The following is a 26,852-nucleotide window of genomic DNA, read 5'->3' as shown; positions in this document are numbered from 1 at the left end:
GTCCCCGTAGAATTCCCTGTAGAATTCCCCGTAGTAGGTATGGCCAATGATGGAGTACTGTTACCACATCTGGGCAGGAGCTGCTAGAAGCAGTTTATCCTGCCTCAACAGAGTTCAAAAGAGACCCCGTAGCTTAGTGGGGGATACCCTTTTCTCTTCCCTGCAACCTCTTTCCCGCAGAAGAGACGTTGCGAGCCTTTCCCTGCTTTTCCGTTATTTTCATGGTAAGTACTCGTCTGAGCTCCAATCTATGGTCCCATCTCACCAAACTTTCATGGGAAACACTCACCTAGATGAAATTATCAATAATTCCCCCCACTCTTTATCTGTACATAAACCTAAACGTATTAACCATGACCAAAGCTTCTTTCTTAGAACTGCATGCCTGTGGAACTCTCTTCCATTTGCCTGCTTTCCAGCTGACTACAATATGATTGTCTTCAAGTCCAACGTAAACAAGTTCTTGATGAATTCCTAAGTAATCCTATTTACAAAATTTCCACTTTTCCATGATTACTACGCTATAATCACATTGACTAATGTATACCCATTAACCCTTATCCTAGAGTGGCCTCTGTGCCTTGACAAGTGGTGACTCCTTTGTAAAAAAAAAAAAAAAAATCACGACTTTAGGATGAAGCACACAGTGAACATTTCGCCATCTGTTTGCATGGGCGAAATGGTGTTCTTTTTAGCTCTAAGGTCCATTTAAAAACTTAAACAAATTTCACTTGAGTTATTTCCCTTTAAACGTATATAGCAAGTGACGTGATAAGCATGAACTTTACCGACGATGATAATGATGATGATAATTTGGGGTAAAATGCTGGGCGCCATTCTTTAATTTAATTGCCTTAAAAACAACACACTACACAAAATCATAAATAGGTACAACATTAAGTTTAACTATTGCTGTCCAACTCATGCCACCATTTAAAGCAAACATTAAGTCGAAATTTATGATGAAAATGGATGAAAATGTTTGGGTTAGTAAATGTAGACCAGTTGAGATAACAGGGTCAGTTTACAGGGTAAAACCAAGGAAAACATCTAAGGAAGTGATAAACATAAACGTTATATCAATGATGACGATGACAGCGATGGTGGTGGTAATAATTCTTTAATTTAATTGCCTTAGAAACAGCACACAACACAAACTCATAAATGCAACATCAAGTTCAACTATCGCTGCACGGATAATATGCAAGCTGTGATAAAGAAACCCAACCTAAAACTATTAAATAACAAAACCAACACCATCAACTTGAAAGATATCAGCGTTAGTTGGCAAGATCAGGTCAAGGAAAACATGGGAGAAAGTGATAAGTATGGACCGGAAGTGATAAGTAGGGACTTGAGAGAAAGAGGGATGAATAAAGATGTATAAACATGCATTGGGCTGCATGTCATAATGGTGCATATTTTTTTTTTTTTTTTTTGTATTCAAGTTCACCCCCTTACAAAGCATATCGCCACTTGGACGTAAGGGGTTGCTATTTGGGGTCATGTCTAGGAATGATTAACAAGATATTTGTTTATATTACATTTAAACTTCTGCATATCAGTACAGTCAGTGAAGCAGGCAGCAGGAAGGGAATTCCAAAGTCTAGCTGTTCGAGGGAAGAAACTAGTGAAGGGGTGAGATCTTATTGCTAAGCGGGTTTGTCGGGGATATGTACATCGAGGGGCACAAGTAAAACAATTCATCAGAACACATGCCATTAAAATGTTTGTAAAACAGGCACAGTGATGAAAATTGCAGCGATGAGACAGGGGCTGAAACTTATTTGATAAAGTGGGGCCGATTAAATTGACAAGTCTTTATATGAAAGCATATGAATGGCAGACGCTGCAGGTGATAAATGCTTGGTTAAAGATGGAAGGGGGACATCAAGAATAGAAAATATCTTTGGCCGAAGTCTGGCCATCCAAGAGATGTTTTTATATCTACACTCCTATAATTTTTTTTTTTTTGTGTGTGAATTAATATCCATATTAAAAAACTTTTTTCTATTAGTATCTATTAGCTTTCCCACTAAAGCAAAATGTGACACAAGGTCATTTTTAAAGTGGGGTTAATCCAGTTCCCCGAAAAAAAAGGAAAAGGGGCGCTCTGGTTGGATCCAAAAATAGTAATTGTCCAAGTATAGAGGGTTTCCCCTCCACTGACTGGGACAAATTACCTTAAGTGCAGCATCTGCAGACAGATACTACACGTTGATCCTGGCCCGAAGGCCAAGAACAACAGAAAAAAGGCAAGCCTCTTTTCTATTTATTTAAAAAGAAAATACAATTTTCTTATATGTGGGTCATGGAATTGAATTCATCTGCAAAGGATCTAGCTAATTTGCATATTCTTTTAAACATTCATTTTAATCAATTCCCTATTCGTTTTTTTTTTTTCGGTTTTCTTATGGAATGATCATCTTTAGTTAACTATACATCTAATTATATTCATGCAGATATTCTACGTGATTTATACTTGTGTAATATTTGCGTAAAAAGTTTATAGTAAACACAAACCTCTTTCTATATATATTTATGTATGCATACATATATTTGTGTAAGAAATTTTTTATACCAAACTGCTCTGTCAGTTTTTTGGTATACAGACATGAAACTTAATATATAGGGTATTCGGACCCATGCGAAATTTTGTATTTGGGTTTTAGCTGGGGAAAATCGGTACAAAAGTGTGAAATTTTTTTTAAAATGGAACTTGCCAGGTGATAGATGCTTGGTTAAAGGAGGTGGGGTCAAGAACAGAAAATATCTTTGTCTGGAGTCTGGCCACCCAAAAGATGTTTTTTTTTTTTATTTGAAATAAAATAAGTATCTCATGCTGAAACCAACTTATTTGAACAAAGTAATGTTCCTAGATTAACAAAGGCCAGTATCTAAGATTTCTAGTCAAACGTGAAGGTATTAAAGAAGATCTGGCCTTCCTGGAGTGAGACAGGCATTTGAAGTTGGATGGTCAAGGAGGCAGTTGGTTTTTCACAAAGCAGATGGTAAGTCGGCCGGTGTTTTTTGTGGGGTTCTTAGCTGAAAGACTGTTACTGGGACTTATATATTTTGGTCAGGCAAAACTCATTTTCCAAATCTGCTATTCAGTTTAGGAAAACGATTACCACTTATAATCAGAAAAAGAATGAACATTATGTTATTTGTTTTTAAACTGGTGTTGTGGTTTTTGTATGGAAGGAGAATTTGTTTGTTTCAACAAGTGGGACAATTACAGCCCGTGCAATGGACACATAAGTGCATGTTCGTAGACTTGGGCAGAGATAGGTTAGTTTGGAAATTCAACACATGCCATCATGTAAAACGCATGTTAAACCAATGATGAAGGGTTAGGGTATATGGATTTATGCCCTTTTGATGGCTGACGGAACGAGAGCATGCTAACCCTGTGAAGTAAATAAAGGGTCCGTTCGAAATTCTGTCCAAATTTCCGAGTTCGACAGAAACATTCCTGAGTCAACAAGATACACATAGAGAAGGTCGGAGGTTACATCGACCGAAACGTTGTGAAAATGACACTCAAAATGAGAACAATAGTCTAAAGAATACGAGCATGCTACCATGTTTAATCAATGATAATGGAGGGTCAGGGTATGTGGATTTAGAGAATGGCGCATTTTGGTTTGACCGATTCAGCAGAAAGACAATTCAGCGTCGCTCACACCAGTCATATTTTTATAACGATTTTATAACTTTTTTTTTTTTTAAATTAAGAAAAACATGAAAATATATCACTTTGACTGTTTTTAAGAAAAATTATGTTTTTGGAAAACTCTTTTTGGATAATTATTTTATAAGTAATTATTTTAAGGATTAAAAACTTAAGAATATTTTTTAATTCTTTTTTAATTAAAAAAAAACAATATGAAAATATCATTTCTTGTTGCCAACTGAATGTCTGTTTTGTGTTGTGTTTTAAACACGGTTCAAAGTTTTTAATGTTTTTAAGGAAAAATTATGTTTTTGCATTACTCCGATTAATTATTTGATAATTTATTTTTTTAAAGATTAAAAACTTAAAATATTTTTAATGTTTTTCGTTTTTTGACGATGGAGTGTTATTTTTTTTCTGTTGTGTTTCAAATAAATACAGTTATTTTTAAATCAAGTTATCTTTTTTTAAATTTTTAATTGTTATTCCAATTTTATTCCAAGAAAAATAACTATCTTCGTTTACTAAATTAATTTTCTAAATTAAAAAAAAAAGTTATCTATAAAGACGAAGCACTAATTTGACGCCTAATCGTCCCTCCTCCCCGCTGAATTGGCTACAGACCGAAACGTACTAAACCTATGGATTTATACCCTTTCCAAAGGGATTTTCTTACCCTTTTTAAAGACTATATTTTACACTCACCTTCAAAGCTAATGAAATAATTTCTTCCGTATTTTCCTCGGTCCGGTCTTCATTTAAAAGTTTCTTCAAAGTGAGAAAAACCCAGGTATTCCGTGTGATCTCAGACAAAGAACTCAGTTCTGTCAGGTTAGGACTATTTGCATTTTCGCTATTCAAATTAATCAACTCAAACTTAAGTTGAACCGTCTCCGTGCCAGAACTATTTGTCATTGTCATTTGAACGGTCAGTTCTTCCGTATAGTTTGAGTTCAGTTGTCCAGTGGTCACAACCTCTGAGCCCCCGAAAACGCTGCTAAAGTGGGTTGGAGTGAGAGTTTGTGGCTCGACTTCTTCATCAAGGTAAGTTATTGTAAGGTCTTTAAGCAAAATGTTGGATATTTCATTGTAGAGTCCTTCTATTTGAAGCTGGCTGTCAGCGGCGATATAAATCTTCCGACTGAACCCTCCGTTTTCCGTAGCGACATCTTTGAGGAAGGGAATGTTAGAATGACTGCCAAAACCCAACATAAAAAAAGATACACTGCCATTATTGGCCTTTTTCACATTTTCTTGGATTATTTTCGTATTTTGAATTCCAACAGTTGGCTGACCGTCCGTCAAGAAAAAGAGTATGTCTTTCTTCTGACTGGAACTTGCAGACTTCAACTTTTCAACACTTTCCAAAAGAGCCAAGTTGATATTTGTCCCTTGCAAAAGAAAAATATTGAATTATTCACCAAAAAAGCAACAGGGTAAAAATAAAACGAAATAAAAATCCTAGTTAAAAAATAATTTTATTATTATTACAGCCTAAAAATATTAGTTAAAAAATAATTTAATTATTATTACAGCCTAAAAATATTAGTAATGTTAGAAAAAGGCACGGTTATGGTCAGCTAAAAGTACTTCCTAACTTCCGACATAGATGCTACCAGAAGCGGTGACAAGACAAATTAGTTCCTTCACTTTTATTGTTCTTCAATATTTCTATTGTGAAACGGTTTATTAAAAAAATATATAAGAAAAGAACTCTATATATAATAAAAATTTAAATTATACTAGAAATAAGTTAGTCTTTATTTGCAGTTTTAATAACAAAATTTAAAAAAAAATAAAAGATTTTATTTTATTTGAAATTTTATAATAAATATGTTTATGAAAACGTAAAAATGAAATTATTGAAATAAAAATAACAAATGAAATTATTGAAATAAAAATAACAAATGAAATTATTGAAATAAAAATAACAAATGAAATTATTGAAATAAAAATAACAAATTAAATTATTGAAAAAAAAATAACAAATGAAATTATTAAAATAAAAATAAAAAATAAAATTATTGAAATAAAAATAAAAATAAAATTATTGAAATAAAAATAAAATTATTGAAATAAAAATAACAAATGAAATTATTGAAATAAAAATAAAAAATAAAATTATTGAAAAACAAAATAACAAATGAAATTATTGAAATAAAAATAACAAAATTTCAAACATCATAAAAAACGTACTCAATACATAATATTCCCATATATTTACATAGTTTAAAAGATTTTAAAAAGTATTTTTAATAATTCTTAAAAAAAAAAAAAGAAAACTAATTTCAATAATTATTAATTAAAATAGGACCGAAAAAACTTTCCAATTAAAAGAACGATTGAAAAAACGTAATAAAAAAAGAGTGCAAAATACAGATGAGATAAAAAGGCGAAGGAACTAATTTGCTTTGTCACCGCTTTTGGTAACAGCCACGCTGGAAGTACGTTAGCTGACTATAATGAAAGGGATAAATAAAGACCTGACCAGAGATAGTTCAGTTTGGAAGCAAATTTCTAAAAGCAGTCTAACACATAGGGGAACCTGGAGCAAAACAAGATAGCGGGGTAAAACGAGACACCACAGATAACTAAAACAGAGAGAAAGAGAGAGCTCTTTCGCGAGGAGTCTGATCAAGAGATCACGTGGCAACGCCTTGCCGCCAACGTCTACCATTGTTTTATTCAGCCCCGTACATCAAAAAGGGGTAAGTATTAAAAATTTATCTATTTTGATCTATTTTTATGGTTCTGCCGAAATCGTGTTTTTCCCGAAAAAGATACAGATTTATCAAACAAGAATTAACGTTCTGACAGATATTTCTATGGGCTATGGTAATAGATTAATCAGTTTGATCTACTTAAGCCTGGCATTTGTGAACTGTGTGAAGACTGACATAGTCAGACCAAGATCCGTCTCGTTTTGCCCCAAGAACGGGATAATACAGTTAGCTGAATAAATCATCTGTATTTCTTTTGAAAATAATTTCTCATCTTTTTGTTGTTGTGGCATTGTTTTCCAATACTTTGAATGTTCAATACACAGAATATGGTTTATATGTCAATGCTACCTTTGACTCGACAGTTCTTTTTCCCTTAAGTATCTTGTTTTGCCCCAGGTTCCCCTACATACGTGTAAAGGGTATGCTAAGCCAAATATAGTAATGATGTAAAAATATTGAAGTAAATGAAAGATTAAAAGATTAATATATAAATAAAAACAAGCAGCTCGAGCACTATAAAAGCGGCGGGCGAATGTTTATTTAAAATGGACACTTGTTGACATCAAGTGCTGCTCCCATGTGTCAATGGGTAGAACTGTCGACTATCAATGCGATGGTTGTAGGTTCAATCCTCGGCTAGGGAATGATGCTAATCTAGCTGCACTGACGAGTTGTGATACAACGAAACGGTACTGTATATGGATGACTACATATATTTTAAGTCCCCCTCCCTCTTTGGGTAGAGCACTGTCGTAAATGAATATCGCTTACTACTTAAATGGCTATAAATGCAAGATTCGCTGTTTGTTTGTAAATAAAAACCAGCAGCCCGAGCACTATAAAAGTGATGGGTGAATGTATATTTAAAATGGACATTTGTTGAGGTCATTTGTGAGCGCATGGGTCGATGGGTAGAACTGTCGACTATCAATGCGATGGTTGTTGGTTCAATCCTCGGCTACAGAAAGGTGCTAGTCTAGATACAACGAAACAGTACTGTATATGGATGACTACATTATATATATATATATATATATATATATATATATATATATATATATATATATATATATATATATAAAACTAGCGGTGAGAGAAGGGTGCCCGGCTTTGCCTGGTCATAAAATATGCTTAAATATGATTTAATTTGTCCAGATTTTGTAATTATTATAGAATAATGATTTCAAAAGTAAAATAAAAAGTATTTGAGTGCCGTCAGCTAAAATCGAAACCGAAAGCCAAAACTGTAGCATTCAAAGCTGGTGACGTTACCACTGTTCCAACGTGACACGCACATGAACTGATTAAAACTAGACTAAGATGAATATACAAAATGTATCACGATTTTTTCAATTTTTACCCATTTTTGACCCCTTAAAACTATTTTAACCGACTAATGACCCATAAAAGAATGGTCCATAAAAAATCCAATCATTTGTTGCTCTGCGACTTTTAGTTTCAGGAGAGATAGAAGAGGTTGAAAATATGGAGACAGGCACACCAATAAACGGACAGACATATAGCCGTTTATATATTAGATTTAATAATCGCTCCGAATTTACTTTTGAAAAAATATCTTTATTCATACAATTGTTTCTACTCCATTTCCAAATACATTTTTTCCTGGTAATGTAACTCTGGCTGGCACTTGTCTTCATTAGTTGTTGTTGGGTGGGATAATAAAAGTAATATAAATGTTAACCTTTAAAAGGAAAAGAACTTTATTTACCTTTTTATATTTTGGAGTGAGTACACCTCTTGTTAATAATGTTCACCGGCAATATACGTCTTGTTGGTTTCGGGGCTAAGAGTGTACTGCCTGCTCGCCTGTCATGCTGGCTAGGGATTGGTTAAGGAGAGAGAGAAGGCGAGGGAGAGGGAGAGAGGGAGAGGGGGAGATGATGAGGGACTTTATTTAAAACTAGCGAGGGTACCCGGCGTTGCCCGGGTGTGGTGAGGTGTGTGTGTGTGGGGGGGTGGGGGTAAATCAAAATAAAAGGGAAAATAAAGAATAAGCGAACGTAATAACCCTGCTTAAATGTTATAACTTTTTTTAATCGGGAAAAAAAACAAAAAAAACAGCGAACGTGATGCAAAATAAAGAATAAGCGACCATTCTTTTATTGCTCTTTAGCCGGTTTGTGTCCGGTTTATGAAAAAGAGAAAGAGAGGTGCTAACAAACTGTTATTTCTTGGGGAATAGTATTATTTTCGTCCTAATTCTTGGCTTTTAGGTTCGACTCAGGTCAGTCCTACAGTAATTAACAAATTCAAAATGTTTTCAAATAAGATTAATAAAAATTCACTGTAAGGAAGCACGGCGAAAATGAAATTCAAAACATGACGGTTATAAGATCAGACACGTGCAGCACTTTTTTTTAAATAAATATTTATTCATTTAAAATTTCTAATTTTCGGCTTATACAAACACATTCATTGAAAAAAGTTTGCCATGATAATGTTATATCTATTAGGACGATAAAGTTTCTATCTTTGACAACTAGAGACTGCACCAAATGCCATCATGGCAAATAAGAATAAAGGGCACTTCTGCATGTCAATGACACGAGGCGAATATGTGCATTTTAGTTTCAAGAACGGTCGATAGAGGGCGTTTGTCAGCCTAGAACAGGGTCGATAACTCATACTTTTATTTTGATGTATGTTTATACAATCTTTCTGTGAAAAATATCTTTCTGTACAAAAAAAAATATATTCTTAAACCTCTATAAATGTTTCATGCAATTAAAATTCTACGTTGCTAAATTGACAAATAAATTATATTTTGAGATATGTTTATACGGGTTTGTATTACTATATACACAGATTCGAAAAACTTGTCAAAAAACAAATATTTAAAAAATAAAGGTTATCAAAGGCACGACAAGTTACTTTTCTACCTAACTAGATACATTAAATAAAACACTAAAAAAAGTAACATGTTTATTCAGCTTGAAAAACATACAGTGTTTACCGATGTATTGGAAAATTTAAAATGGCGCCTGACTCGCTTTTTAACACGGTAAGTTTGGGAAAATGAGTTAAAAATAAGAAACTATACAAAATACTGTTAGAAACCCACCGAATATATGTCAGCCCATGTCACAGTAACATATTGAGCGAGTTTCTAACAGTATTTTGTATGATATATTTTATTTTTAACTCAATTTCCCAAACTTACGGTGTTAAAGAGAGAGTCGGGTGCCATTTTAAATTTTCCAATATATCGGTAAACACTATGTTTTTCGAGCTGAATAAACATATTACGTTAAATAAAAACACTAAAAAATTATCCAGTTAAGTAGAAAAATAACTTATCTTGCCTTTGATAAGATTTACTTTTTATATATTTGTTTTTTGACAACTTTTATGAATCTATGTGTATAGTAATACAAACCGTTTATACAATTTTACCGTAAAAAAAACCCCTAAAAAAACAATCTTTCTGTACAAAAAATATATTCTTAAATCTCTATAAATATTTCATGTTTTTAAATTTATATTTTGTTACATTGAAAAACTAAAATTATATTTTGATACATTTTTATACTGTAAAAAAAAAACAACATAATTCTTAAAACAATCTATAACTGTTTCATGTTTTTTTTACATATTTATTTTTTAGCTATTTTTTTTTTTTTTTTTAGTTTACCGACCCCTCAGCATTCACCTTTAATTTGTCGACGTTTAAAGCTTTTCGGGTACGTTGAGAACGAATATCGCATTCATTTTCTGCGCAAACAACTAGTTATCCATATTTGAAGACATTCAGTATCATACGTAATCACTATCGTTTCCACTGGCGGCCATTTTGTTTTCGATTTTCCAATTTAGGAAAAATAAAAAAAACGCCAAAAAAGAGCCAAACGGAGCCAGAAGGGCCAAAATATGGTCCCCAATACATTTTCGGCTACTTTTCGGTTTCAAAACCACACCCTCTGGATATTTTCCCACTTACTGTGTGGAGCCGAAAAGAAAAAAAAAGAAAATACTGCTCCTTCAGTGTTAGTGACGCGAAAGGAACATTCCTGGAGCAAACCAGGATGGAATGCTGGAAGATAATATTATTTATTAACCATTTTCTTAGCCACCTGTGGGATCACAAAACAGTGATGGAGAATTTACAAATTTCTAGCCGTTCTGCGGTTGACTGGCGGTCGTTCTGTAGTGAGGTGTGCGAATATTGGGTGCAATACCAAAACGCGATAGGCGGCGGCGAAGGCATCGAGGTGGAAATTAACGAAACGTTGATTGTTCGCAGAAAATATAACTGAGCCAAATTTGGCTTTTTGGAGAGATAGAGTTTCGAAACGTAGTTTCGTGCTCGCTCTGACAGGACCAGACGAACGGAGAAATGAAGAAACTTTAGTCCTGTTAGTTACAAAATTTGTTTTGCCAGGTTCCATTATTTACAGTGATTGTTGGAAAGCTTACCATAATTTCGGCCAACAATACACACATAGAATGGTAAACCATTCCAAAAGATTTGTGGACCATCAAGACCCTACTATACATACACAAAATATTGAACGTCTCTGGCGAGATATTAAAGAGTGGGTCAAGAGGCCTGGCATTCGGGTAGAGTACCTGCAACAATACCTGTCACGATATCTGTTCATTTGAAGTGAAACAGACAAATCTTTTCTTCTACACAAATTTTTAATTGAAGTGGCCAAGCTTTAAGGGGGGATAAGTCAAAGCATTAACTATTTTTTTTTTCCTCTTTTTTTGTTTTTTCTCACCCGGTTCACTTTTTCAAAAGAAATCCCGCATTTTCATGATTAAACAATTATTTTTATGATTTAAAAAAAAAAAAGGTCAATGCCGATAATACATCAACTGCAGAAGCACCTGTTAAAAACTATACAAGTTCTATAATTGAATCTTCTCCCTTCCCCAATTTTAAATGTGATATTCGTTTATAACATACCCTAAAACCTACAAAAATGGTCATTTTAAGGTTAAGTTGTGCGTTGATGTATTATTGACATTGACCGAAAAAAACAAACAAAAAAAACTTTCATTTTCGATTTTTGATATAAACCGCTTTTGGCATTTCACGGGAAAGGTGGACCTTGCATAAAAGAGTTATAATTTAATGTCTTAAATTTTAAATAAGGGTTTGTATTACTGTACACAGATTCGAAAAAGTTGTCAAAAAAACAAAACAAATGTTATCAAAGGCAAGATACGACGTTACTTTTCTACCTAACTGGATATGTTTTTAGTGTTTTTATTTAATGTAACATGTTTATTCAGCTCGAAAAACATACAGTGTTTACCGATGTATTAGAAAGTAAAAAATGGCGCCCGACTCTCTTTGACACGATAAGTTTGGGAAAAAGAGTTAAAAAATAAAACACTAGAAAAAAACCACCGATCATATGTCAAATACACGCTCGATTAAAAAAAAGGGGGTGGGCGAGATATATACGAAGAAAGTGAAAGAAACCCCTAGGGAGTAGCTATTAAATTAGAACCCGTTTACGCAGGGTTCATATTCTCTGTGAAGTATCCCTTTTTTTTCCTGTAGAAAAAACAAAGCAAAAAAAAAAAAACGGAATTTCCGAGGGTGAAATGAGTCTTCATATTTACCAATGTTCATTTTTCTTCAGTAAAACTTATTTTCTTTCTAAAGTTTAATTTATTTTAATAAATATTACTCTAAACACTTTCTTGTAAAAAAAAAAAAATTATATATTTTCATGTTCGTTTGAGATAATTAGGTCAAACATCACGCCAGGAGAGGAATGAAGACCGTTTTAATTTAACGATTAAAAAGTTAGATGGCAGGTGCGTGAATTTAATGAGGTCAAACATCATGCCATAGGGGAATGAAATTATGCACTTTTGCTGCGAGGCAGTTTTTTTTTTTTTTTGGTTTTGTTTCACCAACTCTGGATGCGCGGTAGTTTTTTTTGGTTGGAGAGAAAAACCAGTCCCCCCCCCTAAAAAGAGGAGTTAGCAATTGTCTGATATAAGGGGTTTCCCCCGTATTGATTAAACCTCATTGCATTTCTGGACGAGTGCCAGGAAAGTTGTTTAAGCTACAGATTCAGTTTCGCTTTTATACTGAAAAGCCAAAGAAACACTCGTGGATCAAGAAATATCGCGAAAATAGTATGTAAAAGTCGTTCAAATAAAAGATAGACGTGACCTCCGTCCATAAATCATAGATATTATAATCTAGACAGTACATAAAAAGTTTTATGAATGAGTGATCATCCCGAGCGCCTCCCCTCCCAAAGCCTTTGTCAGACATACACAAAAAATGGACACACTAACACACATTTTGTCCTTTATATACTAGCGGGGGTACCCGGCATTGCCTGGGTGTTTAGAGGTGTGTGTGCTCGGGCGAGGCAGGGTAAATCATCAAACCAAAAGAATAAGCGAAGTAAGAACCCTGTTTAAATATTATATAAAAAGAAACAATGTTAAAACTTCTTGAAAAAATCGTTGCTCGGATGTTTGTGTCGCGGGAGGGGGGATAAAAAAAAGTTTTGGTAGGTAAGTAGGATTGAACCTGAAGCCTTGAGGTGAAGGTGGAAAATAAAGTGCGAAAAAAACGTGACACATTAACCGCTCGGCCAGCAAGAAAGAGTAACAGAAACACGTTTGAATTTATTTAAGTAGAAACAGAATTCACAGGTGTCTGCAAATAGTGACGTCAAATACTAGTAGCGGAGTTTATTTTTACTGCGGGACAGTTTTTTTAATGGAGGTCAAACAGAAGTAGCGCGGAATTAACATTTACTGCAGGGCAGTTTTTTACCCAAGTTTGGCTAGTTTTGTTTCCCTTGGGGAGAAACCAGCTCCCCATAAAAGGGGGATTGTCCGAATTGAATAGCAATTGTCTGATATAAGGAGAAACTCTCCATTGATCAAAGCTGATTGCTTCTGGGCGTTCTTGGCGTGATTGCTGGCAACAGTGCTTTAGATTCGAATTAGTTTCGCCTTTATACGAAAAAGCCGAATCAACACATGGCGATCGAATTATCTTGAAAATAGCGTGTAAAAGTCGGGCAAATTAAAGATAGACTTGACCCCCATTCTTAAGTCGTAGATATTATGATTTAGACAGCATATAAAAAGTTTTAAAAAGGAGTGAGCCGATCAATCGCCCCTGGAAAAAAGCCTTTTGCGGACATACACAAAAAGTGGACACACTAACACACATTTTGCCTATTATATATATAGATAGAAGAAAACATATAAACATACATACATACATACATTTAAACAGACTTTTGCCCTTTGTATTATAGAAAACATACTGCACTTGTTTGATCTTTTAACCGTCATGTTTTTAATTTTTTTCAAATGTCTTTTATCTTTAAGCAAATCAAAACAAAAAAAAAACAACAAAAAAACAAAACAAATCCGTTAACTTTAAAAGTTGCTGTTGCCATTGGTAAGCGGTAATTCGTTGGTATATAAATTTAAATAAAAATACTCACCTCCTCTCGCATTAAGACTATTGACTTCCTTTATGGCAAAAGCAACGTTGGCTTTCGTGGCAGGCAAGAAAACACCATCGTTCATCCAATTAACCTTATTACTGAAATAGCCAATCAGGAAACTGTCGAGATCGAATATCAAAGACTTCAGAATCGTGACCATCGCCTGCTGCAGTTGTCTCAGCTTATTGCCACTCATTGATCCGCTGACATCCAGCATGAAGGCAATGTTCTTTGGCAAAGGTGGCAGGGAATCGGGGGCAAAAAAATGGACAAAGTATCCGTCGACTGCCTGAAAGATCAAGAAGGGAAAAAGTTATTAGAAATTACTGTTTATAACAACGTTTCTAAAAAGAAGAAGTAGCAACCCTAACCCTAACTCCTTTCCAACCCTTTATACTACTATGAATTTTCTGGATTGTGACAAGCATGTGCAGAAGTGCTCAAGAATGGTGTGTCTATATCTTAGTCTGGCGAAAACGAGTTCGTCCAAGGGCTATAAAAAGCCGATGCCAGATTCGTTCAGGGAGTAACTGTCGAGGTTACTCTGGTAATGTGTCGTTTTGACGAAATTGTTTGGGATTGGGTCGTTTTGACAGAATTGTTGGGGATTGGGTCGTTTTGATGGAGTTGTTGGAGATTGGGTTATTTTGACAAAGTTGTCGGGGATTGGGTCGTTTTGACAGAATTGTTGGGGATTGGGTCGTTTTGATGGAGTTGTTGGGGATTGAGTTATTTTGACAAAGTTGTCGGGGATTGGGTCGTTTTGACAGAATTGTTGGGGATTGGGTCGTTTTGATGGAATTGTTGGGGATTGGGTTATTTTGACAAAGTTGTCGGGGATTGGGTCGTTTTGATGAAGTTGTTAAGGATTGGGTCGTTTTGACAAAGTTGTTGGGGATCGTGTCCGGTCGTTTTCACAGAGGTGTTCAGGATTGTGTCTATTTGAAGCTAAACGGTGGAATCTAGAAAGAAGTAAAGTGTTCAGTAAGTGTGAACCATTAAGAATCACACTTACTGATGAGACGATCATCAAAGTAACCCCTACGGAGAGAGAGGTTTTTCAGCTAGTACTAGGTGAGATAAAGAATTAAAACTCAACAAAAATCACAAATGCATAACTTTTGGGGGTCAGCAGATATAAACCAGTGAACTACTCAACGGTCGATACATACACCGTCTCCATTCATGTTTCAGAGTTTGATAGTGTGAGTCCTACTTACGTAAATTGTGTTCGGGTTGTCTTTCCGATCGACATCATAACCAACTTTGAAGAGTCCTTCAATTCCGCTTTCGCTGTAGTTCTTTTGTTGCTTGGGACTCGGATTGTATCGAATGTAGACATTTTTCGAGTCAACATACTCGATAGTAGCTTCTTCCAGTTCTATTAATAAAGAAAGAATTCAGAGAAATAAAAGTTAGGGTGGAGGATTAGGGTTAGCGTGTCAGTCTACGCCATGCTGCAGCTACTCATGGGGATCTCATCTAACATTACTCTTTACCTTTGACCAAGTCCTGGATATGACCTTAAACTATATCCAGTGGTGAAGCCCCAGCATCCGGGCTTTAGGGAGTGTGGAGCCACCCTTTAATTACCATTGCTCCCAGGTTCACTCTGACCCGGAGTGGTAGTATCTGTTAGGGTCCCAACTATGGGGTAAATAGAAACCGACTTGAAAACAACAAATATATTCTATTAAAAAAATTTTCTTCAAAATCTTTGGATTCGGCATTAAATAACCCGAAAAGGGTTGATATGCCATAAAACAAAAACAACCAACCAACCTTTGACCAAGGTTTCGTAAATCTTTTAATTCTCTTTAATCATTATTATTTTTTTTTTTTTTTTTTTTTTTTTTTTTTTACAAAGGCATCACCACATTATCAAGGCCCAGAGGCCACTCAAGGATAAGGGTTAAAGAGTGTACAGTAGAAGTTGGTCAATATAGTAATCATTAGTAATGAAAATTTGGTAAATTTAATAACTTATATGGAACGGCTCATCAAGAACTTATTTACCTTAGACTTGAACACAACCATATTGTAGTCAGCCGGAAAGCAGGAAAACGGAAGACAATTCCACAGGCGTGCAGTTCTAAGAAAGAAGCTTTGTTCATGGAATCTATGTTTAGGTTTAGGCACAGATAAAGAGTGGGGGAAATTATTGATAGTGTTTACAGCTAGACGAGTGTTTCTTGTGAAAGTTTGGCGAGGGGGGACCATAGATTGAAGCTCAGTTGAACACTTTCCATGAAAATAACGATACATCAGAGACAAACTCGCAACATCTCTTCTGTGAGATAGAGGTTGTAAGGAGGAGAAAAGGACATCTCCTACGAGGCTACGAAGTCTATTTTGAACTCTATCAAGGCAGGACAAGTCCTTTCTAGCAGCTCCTGCCCAGATGTGGCAACAGTATTCCATCCTTGGACGTACCTGGCTCTTATATAGATAGAGAATAGCATCAGCAGTGAGATATCTACTGGATCGATAGAAAGATCCCACCATTTTTCCAGCGGCCTTGGCAACAGATTTGATATACGTGTTCCATTTAAGATCAGGAGTAATGGTCAAGCCCAGAAGCTTGTCAAAACTTGAGGCCTCCTGAAGACGAGAGCCATTCATTTCAATTGATGACAAATGTGGATTAAAATGTTGATGATGTAAAGAGAGAAGCTTGGTTTTAGATGCATTAAAAGTAACCAGCCACTCCTTTCCCCATTGTACTACATGCTCAAGATCAGAGGAGAGAGAATTGGAGAGTACTTGCTCGTTTACTGTCTTAGATGTGGTACCATAAATGGTAGTGTCGTCAGCATAAATGTCTACAAATGATGTAAGGATATGATTTGGAAGATCATTAATGTAGATCAGGAAAAGAGTTGGGCCCAGGATGGATCCCTGAGGGACACCGGCATTAATACTGTGAGCTTCTGATTTTTGCCCCTCAACTACTACTCTTATGAACCTATCAGAAAGAAATGATTTAATAATTGAGAAGACTTTTCCAGCTATACCATAGCTAGCGATCTTATGAAGTAAACCTTTATGCCATACCCTATCAAAGGCTTTAGATATGTCAAGAGCAATTGCCCTAGAAAGATTGCCACCGTCGAGAGATTTGCTAATCCTATGCGATATAACTGTAAGGACATCTGCTGTAGATCTAGCAGAACGGAAACCATATTGAGTGTCACTAAGAAGGTTATTTTTGTTGAGATGTTTGATTACTTCTGTATTTAACACAGATTCTAGCAACTTACTCATGACGCACAGGAGACTTATTCGCCTGTACTGAGAGGGGGATGAGCGATCACCTGAATTCTTAAATACAGGGCATACTGATGAGATTTTCCAGGGAGATGGGAAACTATTCTCCTTAAGACAACGTTTAAACAGTTTTGTAAGTATGGGCGCTAGTTCAGGTTGAAGTTTTTTGAGTACTATAATTGGAATACCATCAGGGCCAGTTGCTTTACTCGAATCAAGGTTTTTGATTAGCTTGGCAACATCACGTACAGATATATGTATATCACATAGCGTGTTTTCTGATACAGGAGGAAATATTGGGGGTTGGCGGTCTTGGTCGCAAAGGGTAGAATTAGCTGCAAAGTTCTTGACAAAGAGTTTGGCTTTGTCTGATGCTGACGAGATTACCTCAGGTCCATTGATAATAGTTGGGATGGAGCACACGCTTCTGTTCAGGATTCTGTTTGCTATTTGCCAAAACTGGTGGGAACCAAGCCACTGCTCAGCTACTTTGGACTTAACAGATTGAGCATACAACTCTCTTGCGTTCCTTATTACTTTCTTACAATGGTTGCTGGCAGTCCTGAAAACGGCTTTAGTTTCCATACATCTATTACGTTTGAAGCAGTGGAAAAAGTGATTTCTGTGCGCAATGGCAGCAGCACATTCTGGAGAGAACCATGGCTGGCTGTTAGGTTTTTGCTGAAACTTTTTAGAGGGTATGAAATGGTCAATACCTACAATTAACCATTCGGTTAGGTCTAATACTATAGAGGACACATCCTTTTTAAACATGGAATGCAGAGGTAGATCAGATATAAATGTACGGAAGCTATCCCAGTCAGCCTTAGTGTATCGATATACTGTACGATGAAGTGGTACGTCTGGGGACTTATTACATTTCATTTTTATCTTAATTGATACAACAGAGTGTTATTGTTGTTGTTGTTATTGTTGTTATTATTGTTGTTATTATTGTTTTTGTTATTATTGTTGTTGTTATTATATTATTATTGTAGTTGTTGTTGTCATTGTTGTTATTATTTATTATTATTGTTTTTGTTGTTATTACTGTCGTTATTATATTATTATTGTAGTTGCTGTTGTTATTGTTGTTATTATTTACTATTATTGTTGTTTTTGTTGTTATTACTGTTGTTATATTATTGTTGTAGTTGCTGTTGTTATTGTTGTTATTATTTATTATTATTGTTTTTGTTGTTATTATATTATTATTGTAGTTGCTGTTGTTATTGTTGTTATTATTTATTATTATTGTTTTTGTTGTTATTACTGTTGTTATTATATTATTATTGTAGTTGCTCTTGTTATTGTTGTTATTATTTATTATTATTGTTTTTGTTGTTATTACTGTTGTTATTATATTATTATTGTAGTTGTTGTTGTTATTGTTGTTATTATTTATTATTATTGTTTTTGTTATTATTACTGTTGTTATTATATTATTATTGTAGTTGTTGTTGTTGTTATTGTTATTATTATATATTATTATTATTATTGTTTTTGTTGTTATTACTGTTGTTATTATATTATTATTGTAGTTGTTATTGTTATTGTTGTTATTTATTTATTATTATTGTTTTTGTTGTTATTACTGTTGTTATTATATTATTATTGTAGTTGTTGTTGTTACTGTTGTTATTATTTATTATTATTGTTTTTGTTGTTATTACTGTTGTGATTATATTATTATTGTAGTTGCTGTTGTTATTGTTGTTATTATTTATTATTATTGTTTTTGTTGTTATTACTGTTGTTATTATATTATTATTGTAGTTGTTGTTGTTATTGTTGTTATTATTTATTATTTTTTTTTTGTTATTACTGTTGTTATTATATTATTATTGTAGTTGTTGTTGTTATTGTTGTTATTATTTATTATTATTGTTGTTTTTGTTGTTATTACTGTTGTTATTATATTATTATTGTAGTTGTTGTTGTTATTGTTGTTATTATTTATTATTATTGTTTTTGTTGTTATTACTGTTGTTATCATATTATTATTGTAGTTGCTGTTGTTATTGTTGTTATTATTTATTATTATTGTTTTTGTTGTTATTACTGTTGTTATTATATTATTATTGTAGTTGTTGTTGTTACTATTATTATTATTATTATTATTTACTAGCAGTTCAGCTCGGCTTTGCTCGCGCCCTATGTACTGTTCATAACTTTCCCTATGTGAGAATACCCTTTATGTAAAATTTCAAATGTTTAGACCAGAAATTGCCTGAGTAATTTGGTAGAGACCGCAGAGGTCAAATTTTTTTTTTTTTTAACTTTCAACCCATTTTTGACCACTTGACATTTATTGTTTTGTTCTCAAATCAAATTAAAAAGTTTGACCCATGTCCAAGTAATTTACATTTAAAATTTCATGTGTTTAGGCCCAAAATTGGTGGAGGAGTTTGGTAGAGTTTTCAAAGGTCAAATCGTTGAACTTTGAGCCCTTGATAGCTAAATTTCTGGCTGAAAACCGATTAAAAAGATTTTCCCAAATCTAATTACTCCTTATGTCAAATCTCGAGTCTGTAGACCGAAAATTGACAGAGTACTTTGGTAGGAAATGTACACACACACACACACACACACACACACACACACACACACACACACACACACACACACACACACACACTTCACTTTTATAGATATATAGATTCATTAAGAGTAGTCACACAAGCCATTATCAAAGATTTCTCTTTGAGAACAACTTGTGGTGTTCCCTGGAGTTTGAGTGACAAGTCTCTCCAGATTTCCAATACTCTCCAGCTCTTTCGATAAGCATTGTAGATGAATTTGCGTTATCGCAACAACCGCTTACCATTGATTTCTCATTGGCAGCGACCATTGGTCTTAACTGAAATTTTGGTGGCAATAAGCTTCATCAAGGTCCCAGTCCTCTTTGCACTCAACCAATGGAGGACTGGCTAGTGCTTTCACTCCTCGGTCTTTCTCTCCTCCTTGACCCTCCTAACTTATTTGGTGTGGCGCCAGTTTATGGTAACACACACGAAAAACGGTATTACTATTATTATTATTATTATTATTGTTATTATTATTATTACTATTATTATTATTATTGTTATTATTATTATCTATATATTAATACGATAGCGTGTGTGTTCTTTTGTGTATCATGCTTACACCCGGGCCGTTTAATTGTTATGTTCTATTTCTTGTCATAAATAATTTTATCAAGAATTCTTTGTGAGTTTCGGTTTCGATTATAGCTGATCATCCATATTTTTATAAATAATTTTATCAAGAATTCTTTGTAAATTTTGGTTTCGGTTTCGATTATGGCTGAAGAAACTCAAGTTATATATATATATATATATATATATATATATATATATATATATATATACTAGCGGGGGTACCCGGCGTTGCCCGAGTGTTTGTTTCCGGGACGGGGGGGGGGAGTTTTAAAAAATGTTATGGTAGGTAAGTAGGAAGGATCAAACCCGGAGTCATGAGTAAAAGTAGGAAAATGAAGTGTGAAAAAAAACAAAAAAAAAACATCTGCAACGTTAACAGTTCGGCCACCAAGAAAAGTCCATTCCAGTTGTTTAGGAAAAAAAAAAAACGACTACGGTAGGTCGGCGCGAACGTGAAAATATAATGTGAATTGTCCAGCACGCTAACCACTACGCCACAGAGCACTGCAGCTTAGTTTAGTGATTTTAAATAACTTCACATGAAAGAACTACGAAGCCAAACCGGTGTTCTCTTCTCAACTGTTCCTTGTGAACGATCCCCAAACGGTGTTAAGTGGTGGCAGGGGGAGAAGGAATTTATTAGAGAGAAAATATTTTACCACTTCCATTGATCTTAACCGATTTTGGCCGTGACTTCTCAGCAGAAAAAGTATAGAAATCTAAGATTATCGAGGAATTTGAGAAATAATAAGCCTATAACACACCTCAGATATTGTTCTGCCGTTTGTGCATATTATATTTGCATGAAATATCTTGATTTTTAATCCTATTAATGTCAAAATCAGACGGGAAAAAATGAGTTCATTTTATTTATATAGAGATATATATATATATTTTTTTTTTTTTCATAAGTTTTTATTTTGGTTTCGATTCAAGTTAATGCACCCAAGTTATATGGATATATATTTTTTATTTTTGAAATCGCAACTTTAGAACATTAACTCTATAATAATATATACAAAATCAGCAAGAATTAAAATATATTTAAGCGTACTTTACGACCGGGCTTTGCCGGGCGTTCGTGCTAGCTTAGATAAATACTTTTGCAGTTTTAACAAAAGAGCTACAATAATATCAGAGCGTCTCCATTTACACTGAACATCTATGGAATGCCAACATCAATATATTACATATGAACGAGTCCCCTGTGTAATTTCCACAGGTCCCGCTAGTTATTATTGTGATTATTATTGTTATTGTTGTTATTATTGTGATTATTATTATTATTATTATTATTATTAATTGTGATTATTACTATTATTATTATTGTGATTATTAATTGTGATTATTATTATTATTATTATTGTGATTAATTGTGATTATTATTGTTATTGTTATTATTATTAATTGTGATTATTATTATTATTATTATTAATTGTGATTATTATTATTATTATTATTATTATTATTATTATTATTATTATTATTGTGATTATTAATTGTGATTATTATTGTTATTGTTATTATAATTGCATATGTTTCATACTACTCTCCTCAAAGAAGGGAGTAATGCTTAGAGAGGATATCATGACAAGCAAACATATACTACACCTCCTCCTTTGAGAGAGGAAGTAATATTTGAAAGGATAATTTCATAACATACTACACTAGCCATGCGTTCATGGAGTGGAGGTAATGACTGGGAGAATGATATTTTTTTTTTTTTTTTTTTTATTCAATTTTCACCCCAAACAAGGCACAGTGCCACTTTGAAGCAGGGGGCTACTATTAGGGAATTAATTAGCGGGGTCATTATGAAGGGAGAAGAGTAGAAAGATGATATCTTTGCAAACAGACATATACTACACTCATAGTTAAAGTAGTTTGCTCAAAGCATTGTTTAATGTGTATATATAAGAAGAAATTTAAGTTTATATTAGGTATAACAATGCAAAAGTGTGATGAAGAGACGCAAACTGACACAAGATATAATGCTGGAACCAGCTATACAGTTTCAATTGATCCAATTCATGTGGATGTGTACATTAAATATTGTACAAAAAAACATGAAAGCTACTTACGCCTGCAAGTATCCTATAACTCTATAAGATCACCATTCGCCCATGTATGGAGTACTGTTGTCACATTTAGGCTAGTGCATACTAGTCTCTCACTCCTGGACAGAGTTCAAAAGAGAGTCGCCAACCTGATAGGTCCTGAACTGTCATCTAGGCTTCAGCCTCTGTCCCATCGACGAAATGTTGCATACCTCTGCCTGTTCTACAAGTACTTTAATAGTGAATGCTCTGACGAACTACAACCACTTGTACCCCCTCGACGTGAATAACCCCCCCCCACACACAAACCCGAAAAGTAGCTAAATTCCGCCCCTTCACAGTAGAGATTCCTACTTCAATAGTTTCTTCCCCAGAACTGCTAGACTTTGGAACTCCCTTCCAGGATTCTGCTTTCCCAACTGTACTGACACGCAGAAGTTCAAGTGTAATGTGAACAGACATCTTGCTACTCATCTCCCTTCATAATACCCCTGCAACTTATGTCCCCTATAATAGCCCCCTACTTCAAAATGGCACTGTGCCTTGTTTGGGGTTAAAATTGAATAAAAAAAAAGAAAAGAAAAAGGGTGTTCCAAAATGTTTGACTCCATTTCGTGGGCCAATAATTTTGACAATTTTCGTTGGAGTTACCTTAAACTTGTGTAGAAACGTTGTGTGTAAGGTTTGGCATTTCTATCTTTTTAGGTTAAGAAATGTCGTTCACTTCAAAAGAAAAGGCATTTTGCGTATTGGAGTTTGCTCGAACTGAGTCACCTAAGACAGTGCAGCATGCTTTCTTCATAAATTTTGCAGAGAAGGCACCAACTGCAAAACAAAGTAGTACTTGGCACCAAAAACTTCAAGAAAAGGGCTGCTTATGCATACCTAAATGCTACAGCGAGTTTGGCCCGAGCTCGAATACCGACTCAATGTGTGCAGAGTCACAGGCGGCGCTCATATTGAACATTTATGAAAATCTGTCATAGAACCTACAAATATTTGTACCTTTTCTTTGTAAATTTAACCAATAAAACTTATAACCTCCAACATAAAGTGTACTTAGTTTCATTAAAATCCATCATGTAGTTTCCGAGATATGTACATTTAGAATGGGGTCAATGTTTGGAACACCCTATATATATATATATATCATTCAAACACTACTGTGTTTGAATGATATGGTTAAGTGATGGTTTTAGTCATTTAGAACTGCTTTAAAGCTTCATCGCTCACTCATTTTTCGACCAAATTTCAAATAATTATTACAGTTTATAGATCACCTGCTCGGCTATATTGTGAAAAAAAAAAAAAATTTCGTTCACTAAAACAAAAGTTATAATGAATTTACTGGTGTTCAAAATCGTAAAAAAACGTAAGGAGATGAGCGATATTTTTCATGACTGGTTTCCATAGCAAACCACGTCGCTTCAGCGACTACTGTTGCTACCAATTCACCGCTCTCGCAAAAAGAGAAGTAACAAGTGAAAGAGAGAGAGAATGAAAGGGAGATAATTAAAGGGATTTTATTGAAAGCAGACATGTGCTGTACATTGTTATTATATATGTGTATGTTATGTTTAGGGGGGAGCAAAAATATAAGATTGAAATTAAACAAAGAACAAGTGAATTTACTGGAAGCCTGATAAAATCATGGATTACAATAGAAAAATGTGAGCATGAAAAGTAATATGGTTAAGCTTAAACATGGAAAAGTAAAGGACTAGTTGTTAAAACTGGAAAAGAAAAGGACAAGATATTCTAGTAAAAAATATAATAAATTTATAACTTAAAATATTGCAGCATTAAATTTTTTTTTAAACTCAAGTTATAACATTATATAATCAATTCTTAATGCGTTTCGGTTTCAGACAGATACGTTCCTGGATATGACCTAAAACTATATCCGATGGTGAGGCCCCACCTTGCGGGCCTTGGGGAGTGTGGAGCCACCCTTTAATTGCCATTGCTCACAGGTCTACTCTGACCCGGAGTGGTAGTACCTGACTTAAAAAAACAAATATACTCCATTAAAAATCGTTCCTCAAAATAACTAGATTCGGCATTAAATAACCGTAAAACAAAAACAGCCAACCAACCAGACAGATACCTCCATTAGTGATAGATTATTATTATTATTATTATTATTATTATTATTATTATTATTATTATTATTGCTAATAGTAAAAAGTAGTATTACAAAGCCACGTTAGTAATAGAAGTGCAATAGTATAATTAATAGAAGTATTAGTATAGTTATGGCTTCAGACAAACAAATACTATTGGTAATAAGATTATTATTATTATTATTATTATTATGAGTAGTATTAGTAGTAGTATTAGTAGTAGTATTAGTATTAGTAGTAGTAGTAGTAGTAGTAGTAGTAGTAGTAGTAGTAGTAGTAGTTAACTCTACAACAAAGTCTAGATATGAAGATAATGGATTTTACCGTATGGAGTTTTACTCTTAGATCAAGTTTAATTACAAAGAACGGTAACAAACATAAAAACGGTTAAAAGATTGTGAGAAAATCCTCACATAGACTTTTGCCCTTGGCAGAATGGAAGAAAACCAAACAGAAATTACAACAGGTTCACCTTTGAAACTTCAACGTAAATTTTATTAAAGCAAAAAGATCCATGTTACAACAGATGCGTCATATTCAGCTATCTGTCACGATGGGCTGGTAACGTCCCCAAAGGAATAATAGTTCATCTTCGATAAAAGCTAAGTACAAAACTTCCGCTGATGAAGAATTGCGCAGGTTGAAGAGTAGAGTAGTCCTCTGTAAATATTGTCCAATGGCGGACAAGGCAGGTCAAACAGTAGACCTTGATTTCGTCTTTGACAGACATTATATAGTCATGAAGAAAATCAATTAATTCAGAGCACAACAGCGTGCAAAAATATAATAATTCGCCCAACATAAGGGCATTGGTGTTTGCAAATGATAATAACATTTCGCCCCACATTTTAGGCATTAAAACGGCTCAAAGTAACAAAGTAATTTTGAGGCTTCGAGCTGTGAGTAAGAATTCAATGTTCATTCATGCCCGCGTCTTGTTGAATTCTGGCGATCTGAAAGGTTAATTTTGGCGCCAAGAACATCCTCGGCAGTTAGTTATAACATGCAATCTGATTGGTTCAAACAAAATCGGAGGCAGACAAACCGTCCAATAAAGAGCCTGCTTATTTCTGCAGAATTTCTTAAAGATTTGGTCGATGGAAGCTTGGAACAATATCCCATTTGAAATCATCGAAAAAGTAACTAGAAATTGACCAGACCGTCTACTTCGTTGTACACCTAATCACGAAACATCTATGTATAAAGTTTACCTGTGTCAAAGTTCTTACCTTGTGTCTCTTCTTTTGGAGATTTCCGTACGTCGGATTCTATTTTCGGTATCTGAATGTCGATAATGTCCTGCGGTTCGCTGATAAAAACTTCAATCAAGAAATCGTTAATGATTTCTCTGTTAATCAGGTGGATGACGTGTCTGTACTTTCCGAGCGAACGTTCAAGCAGTTCTTGATAAGTCAAATTGAACACGCCATCTTTGCCGGGTTCAATGTTGACGGAGATGTCGTAAACATTTGTGAACCTGTGCCTGTTATGAATAGAAACCAAAAAGGAAAAATGGTTTTCTTTTTTAAATATTAATTCACGTAGCAGACATAGTTATGCGAAATAACGTGACACCCGTGGTCAGATCAAATGTGAAAGCACATACGATATATGGAAAACAATGTTTTTCTTTTTTAACACACACACACACACACACACACACACACGCACACACACACACACACAAATAAACAGATGTTTATTAATTTTAATTTCCCCACGCATTAACGCAAAAATAAGTTCTTTCAACAACGACATAACTTCAAATACGCCCACACGCTTTTCTCACAACAACAAAAGTAAAATGGACATATTTCTGGCGGACATAGTTGAAGACAGTACTACTTGACACAAGCGACTGATGAGAAATTTAGAAGATTGTCTTTTAACGCTGTTTCAAAAACCAAATACCAGCAGCAACAATCTTGTGCTGGAGCCGGTCCCAAAAGTATTTAAACGCAACAAACATTCTTTCCCCCCTCCTTCTTTCTTCTTCTCTTCTCGCTCTGGCGTGATACGAGAACATGCCTCTCGTTTTCAAATCTGTTGATACCATAATTACACACGCCACGCAGGCGCCCCAAAACCACACTTATGCACACATGCACCCATTCCATACATTTTCCATAAGAATCAATAACAACGGACTACTTTCCTCATGGGACTTTTGAATAAGACGAACTTGGCCAGTTAAAACACAAACCTTGAAATAAGGACATTATTTTCACACAAGACTTCCACCTTCTAATCTTATTAATTCAATGAAGGACTTTCATCTAACATGAGCTTTTAATCTTAATAATTCCACAAAGGATTTTTCACTTATTTTGAACATTCTAATCATAATGATTTCTCAAGAACTCTTACCGATCGGACTTTGCT

General features: G+C 34.4%; 1 protein-coding gene across 6 annotated transcripts in view; it reads right to left on the bottom strand.

Moving 5' to 3' along the window:
- The window catches only part of LOC145265376 (inter alpha-trypsin inhibitor, heavy chain 4-like), a 109,595-nt gene that overhangs the window by 41,436 nt on the left and 41,307 nt on the right, over window positions 1–26,852 (bottom strand). For all 6 annotated transcript variants that reach the window (XM_080121168.1, XM_080121167.1, XM_080121164.1 and 3 more), the window contains 4 exons: window positions 25,700–25,953; window positions 15,083–15,243; window positions 13,860–14,151; window positions 4,382–5,067 (listed from right to left, as the gene is read on the bottom strand). In XM_080121168.1, coding sequence (XP_079977294.1) covers window positions 4,382–5,067; window positions 13,860–14,151; window positions 15,083–15,243; window positions 25,700–25,953 — 1,393 coding nt within the window. The remainder of the gene's footprint in view (window positions 1–4,381; window positions 5,068–13,859; window positions 14,152–15,082; window positions 15,244–25,699; window positions 25,954–26,852) is intronic.

Source organism: Euprymna scolopes, chromosome 40 (assembly GCF_053919585.1).
Source record: "Euprymna scolopes isolate OS-2025 chromosome 40, ASM5391958v1, whole genome shotgun sequence".
In the NCBI taxonomy this organism is placed as follows: domain Eukaryota; kingdom Metazoa; phylum Mollusca; class Cephalopoda; order Sepiida; family Sepiolidae; genus Euprymna; species Euprymna scolopes.
The sequence above is the reverse complement of the archived record's forward strand: the minus strand, read 5'-3'. Positions and strand labels throughout refer to the sequence as shown.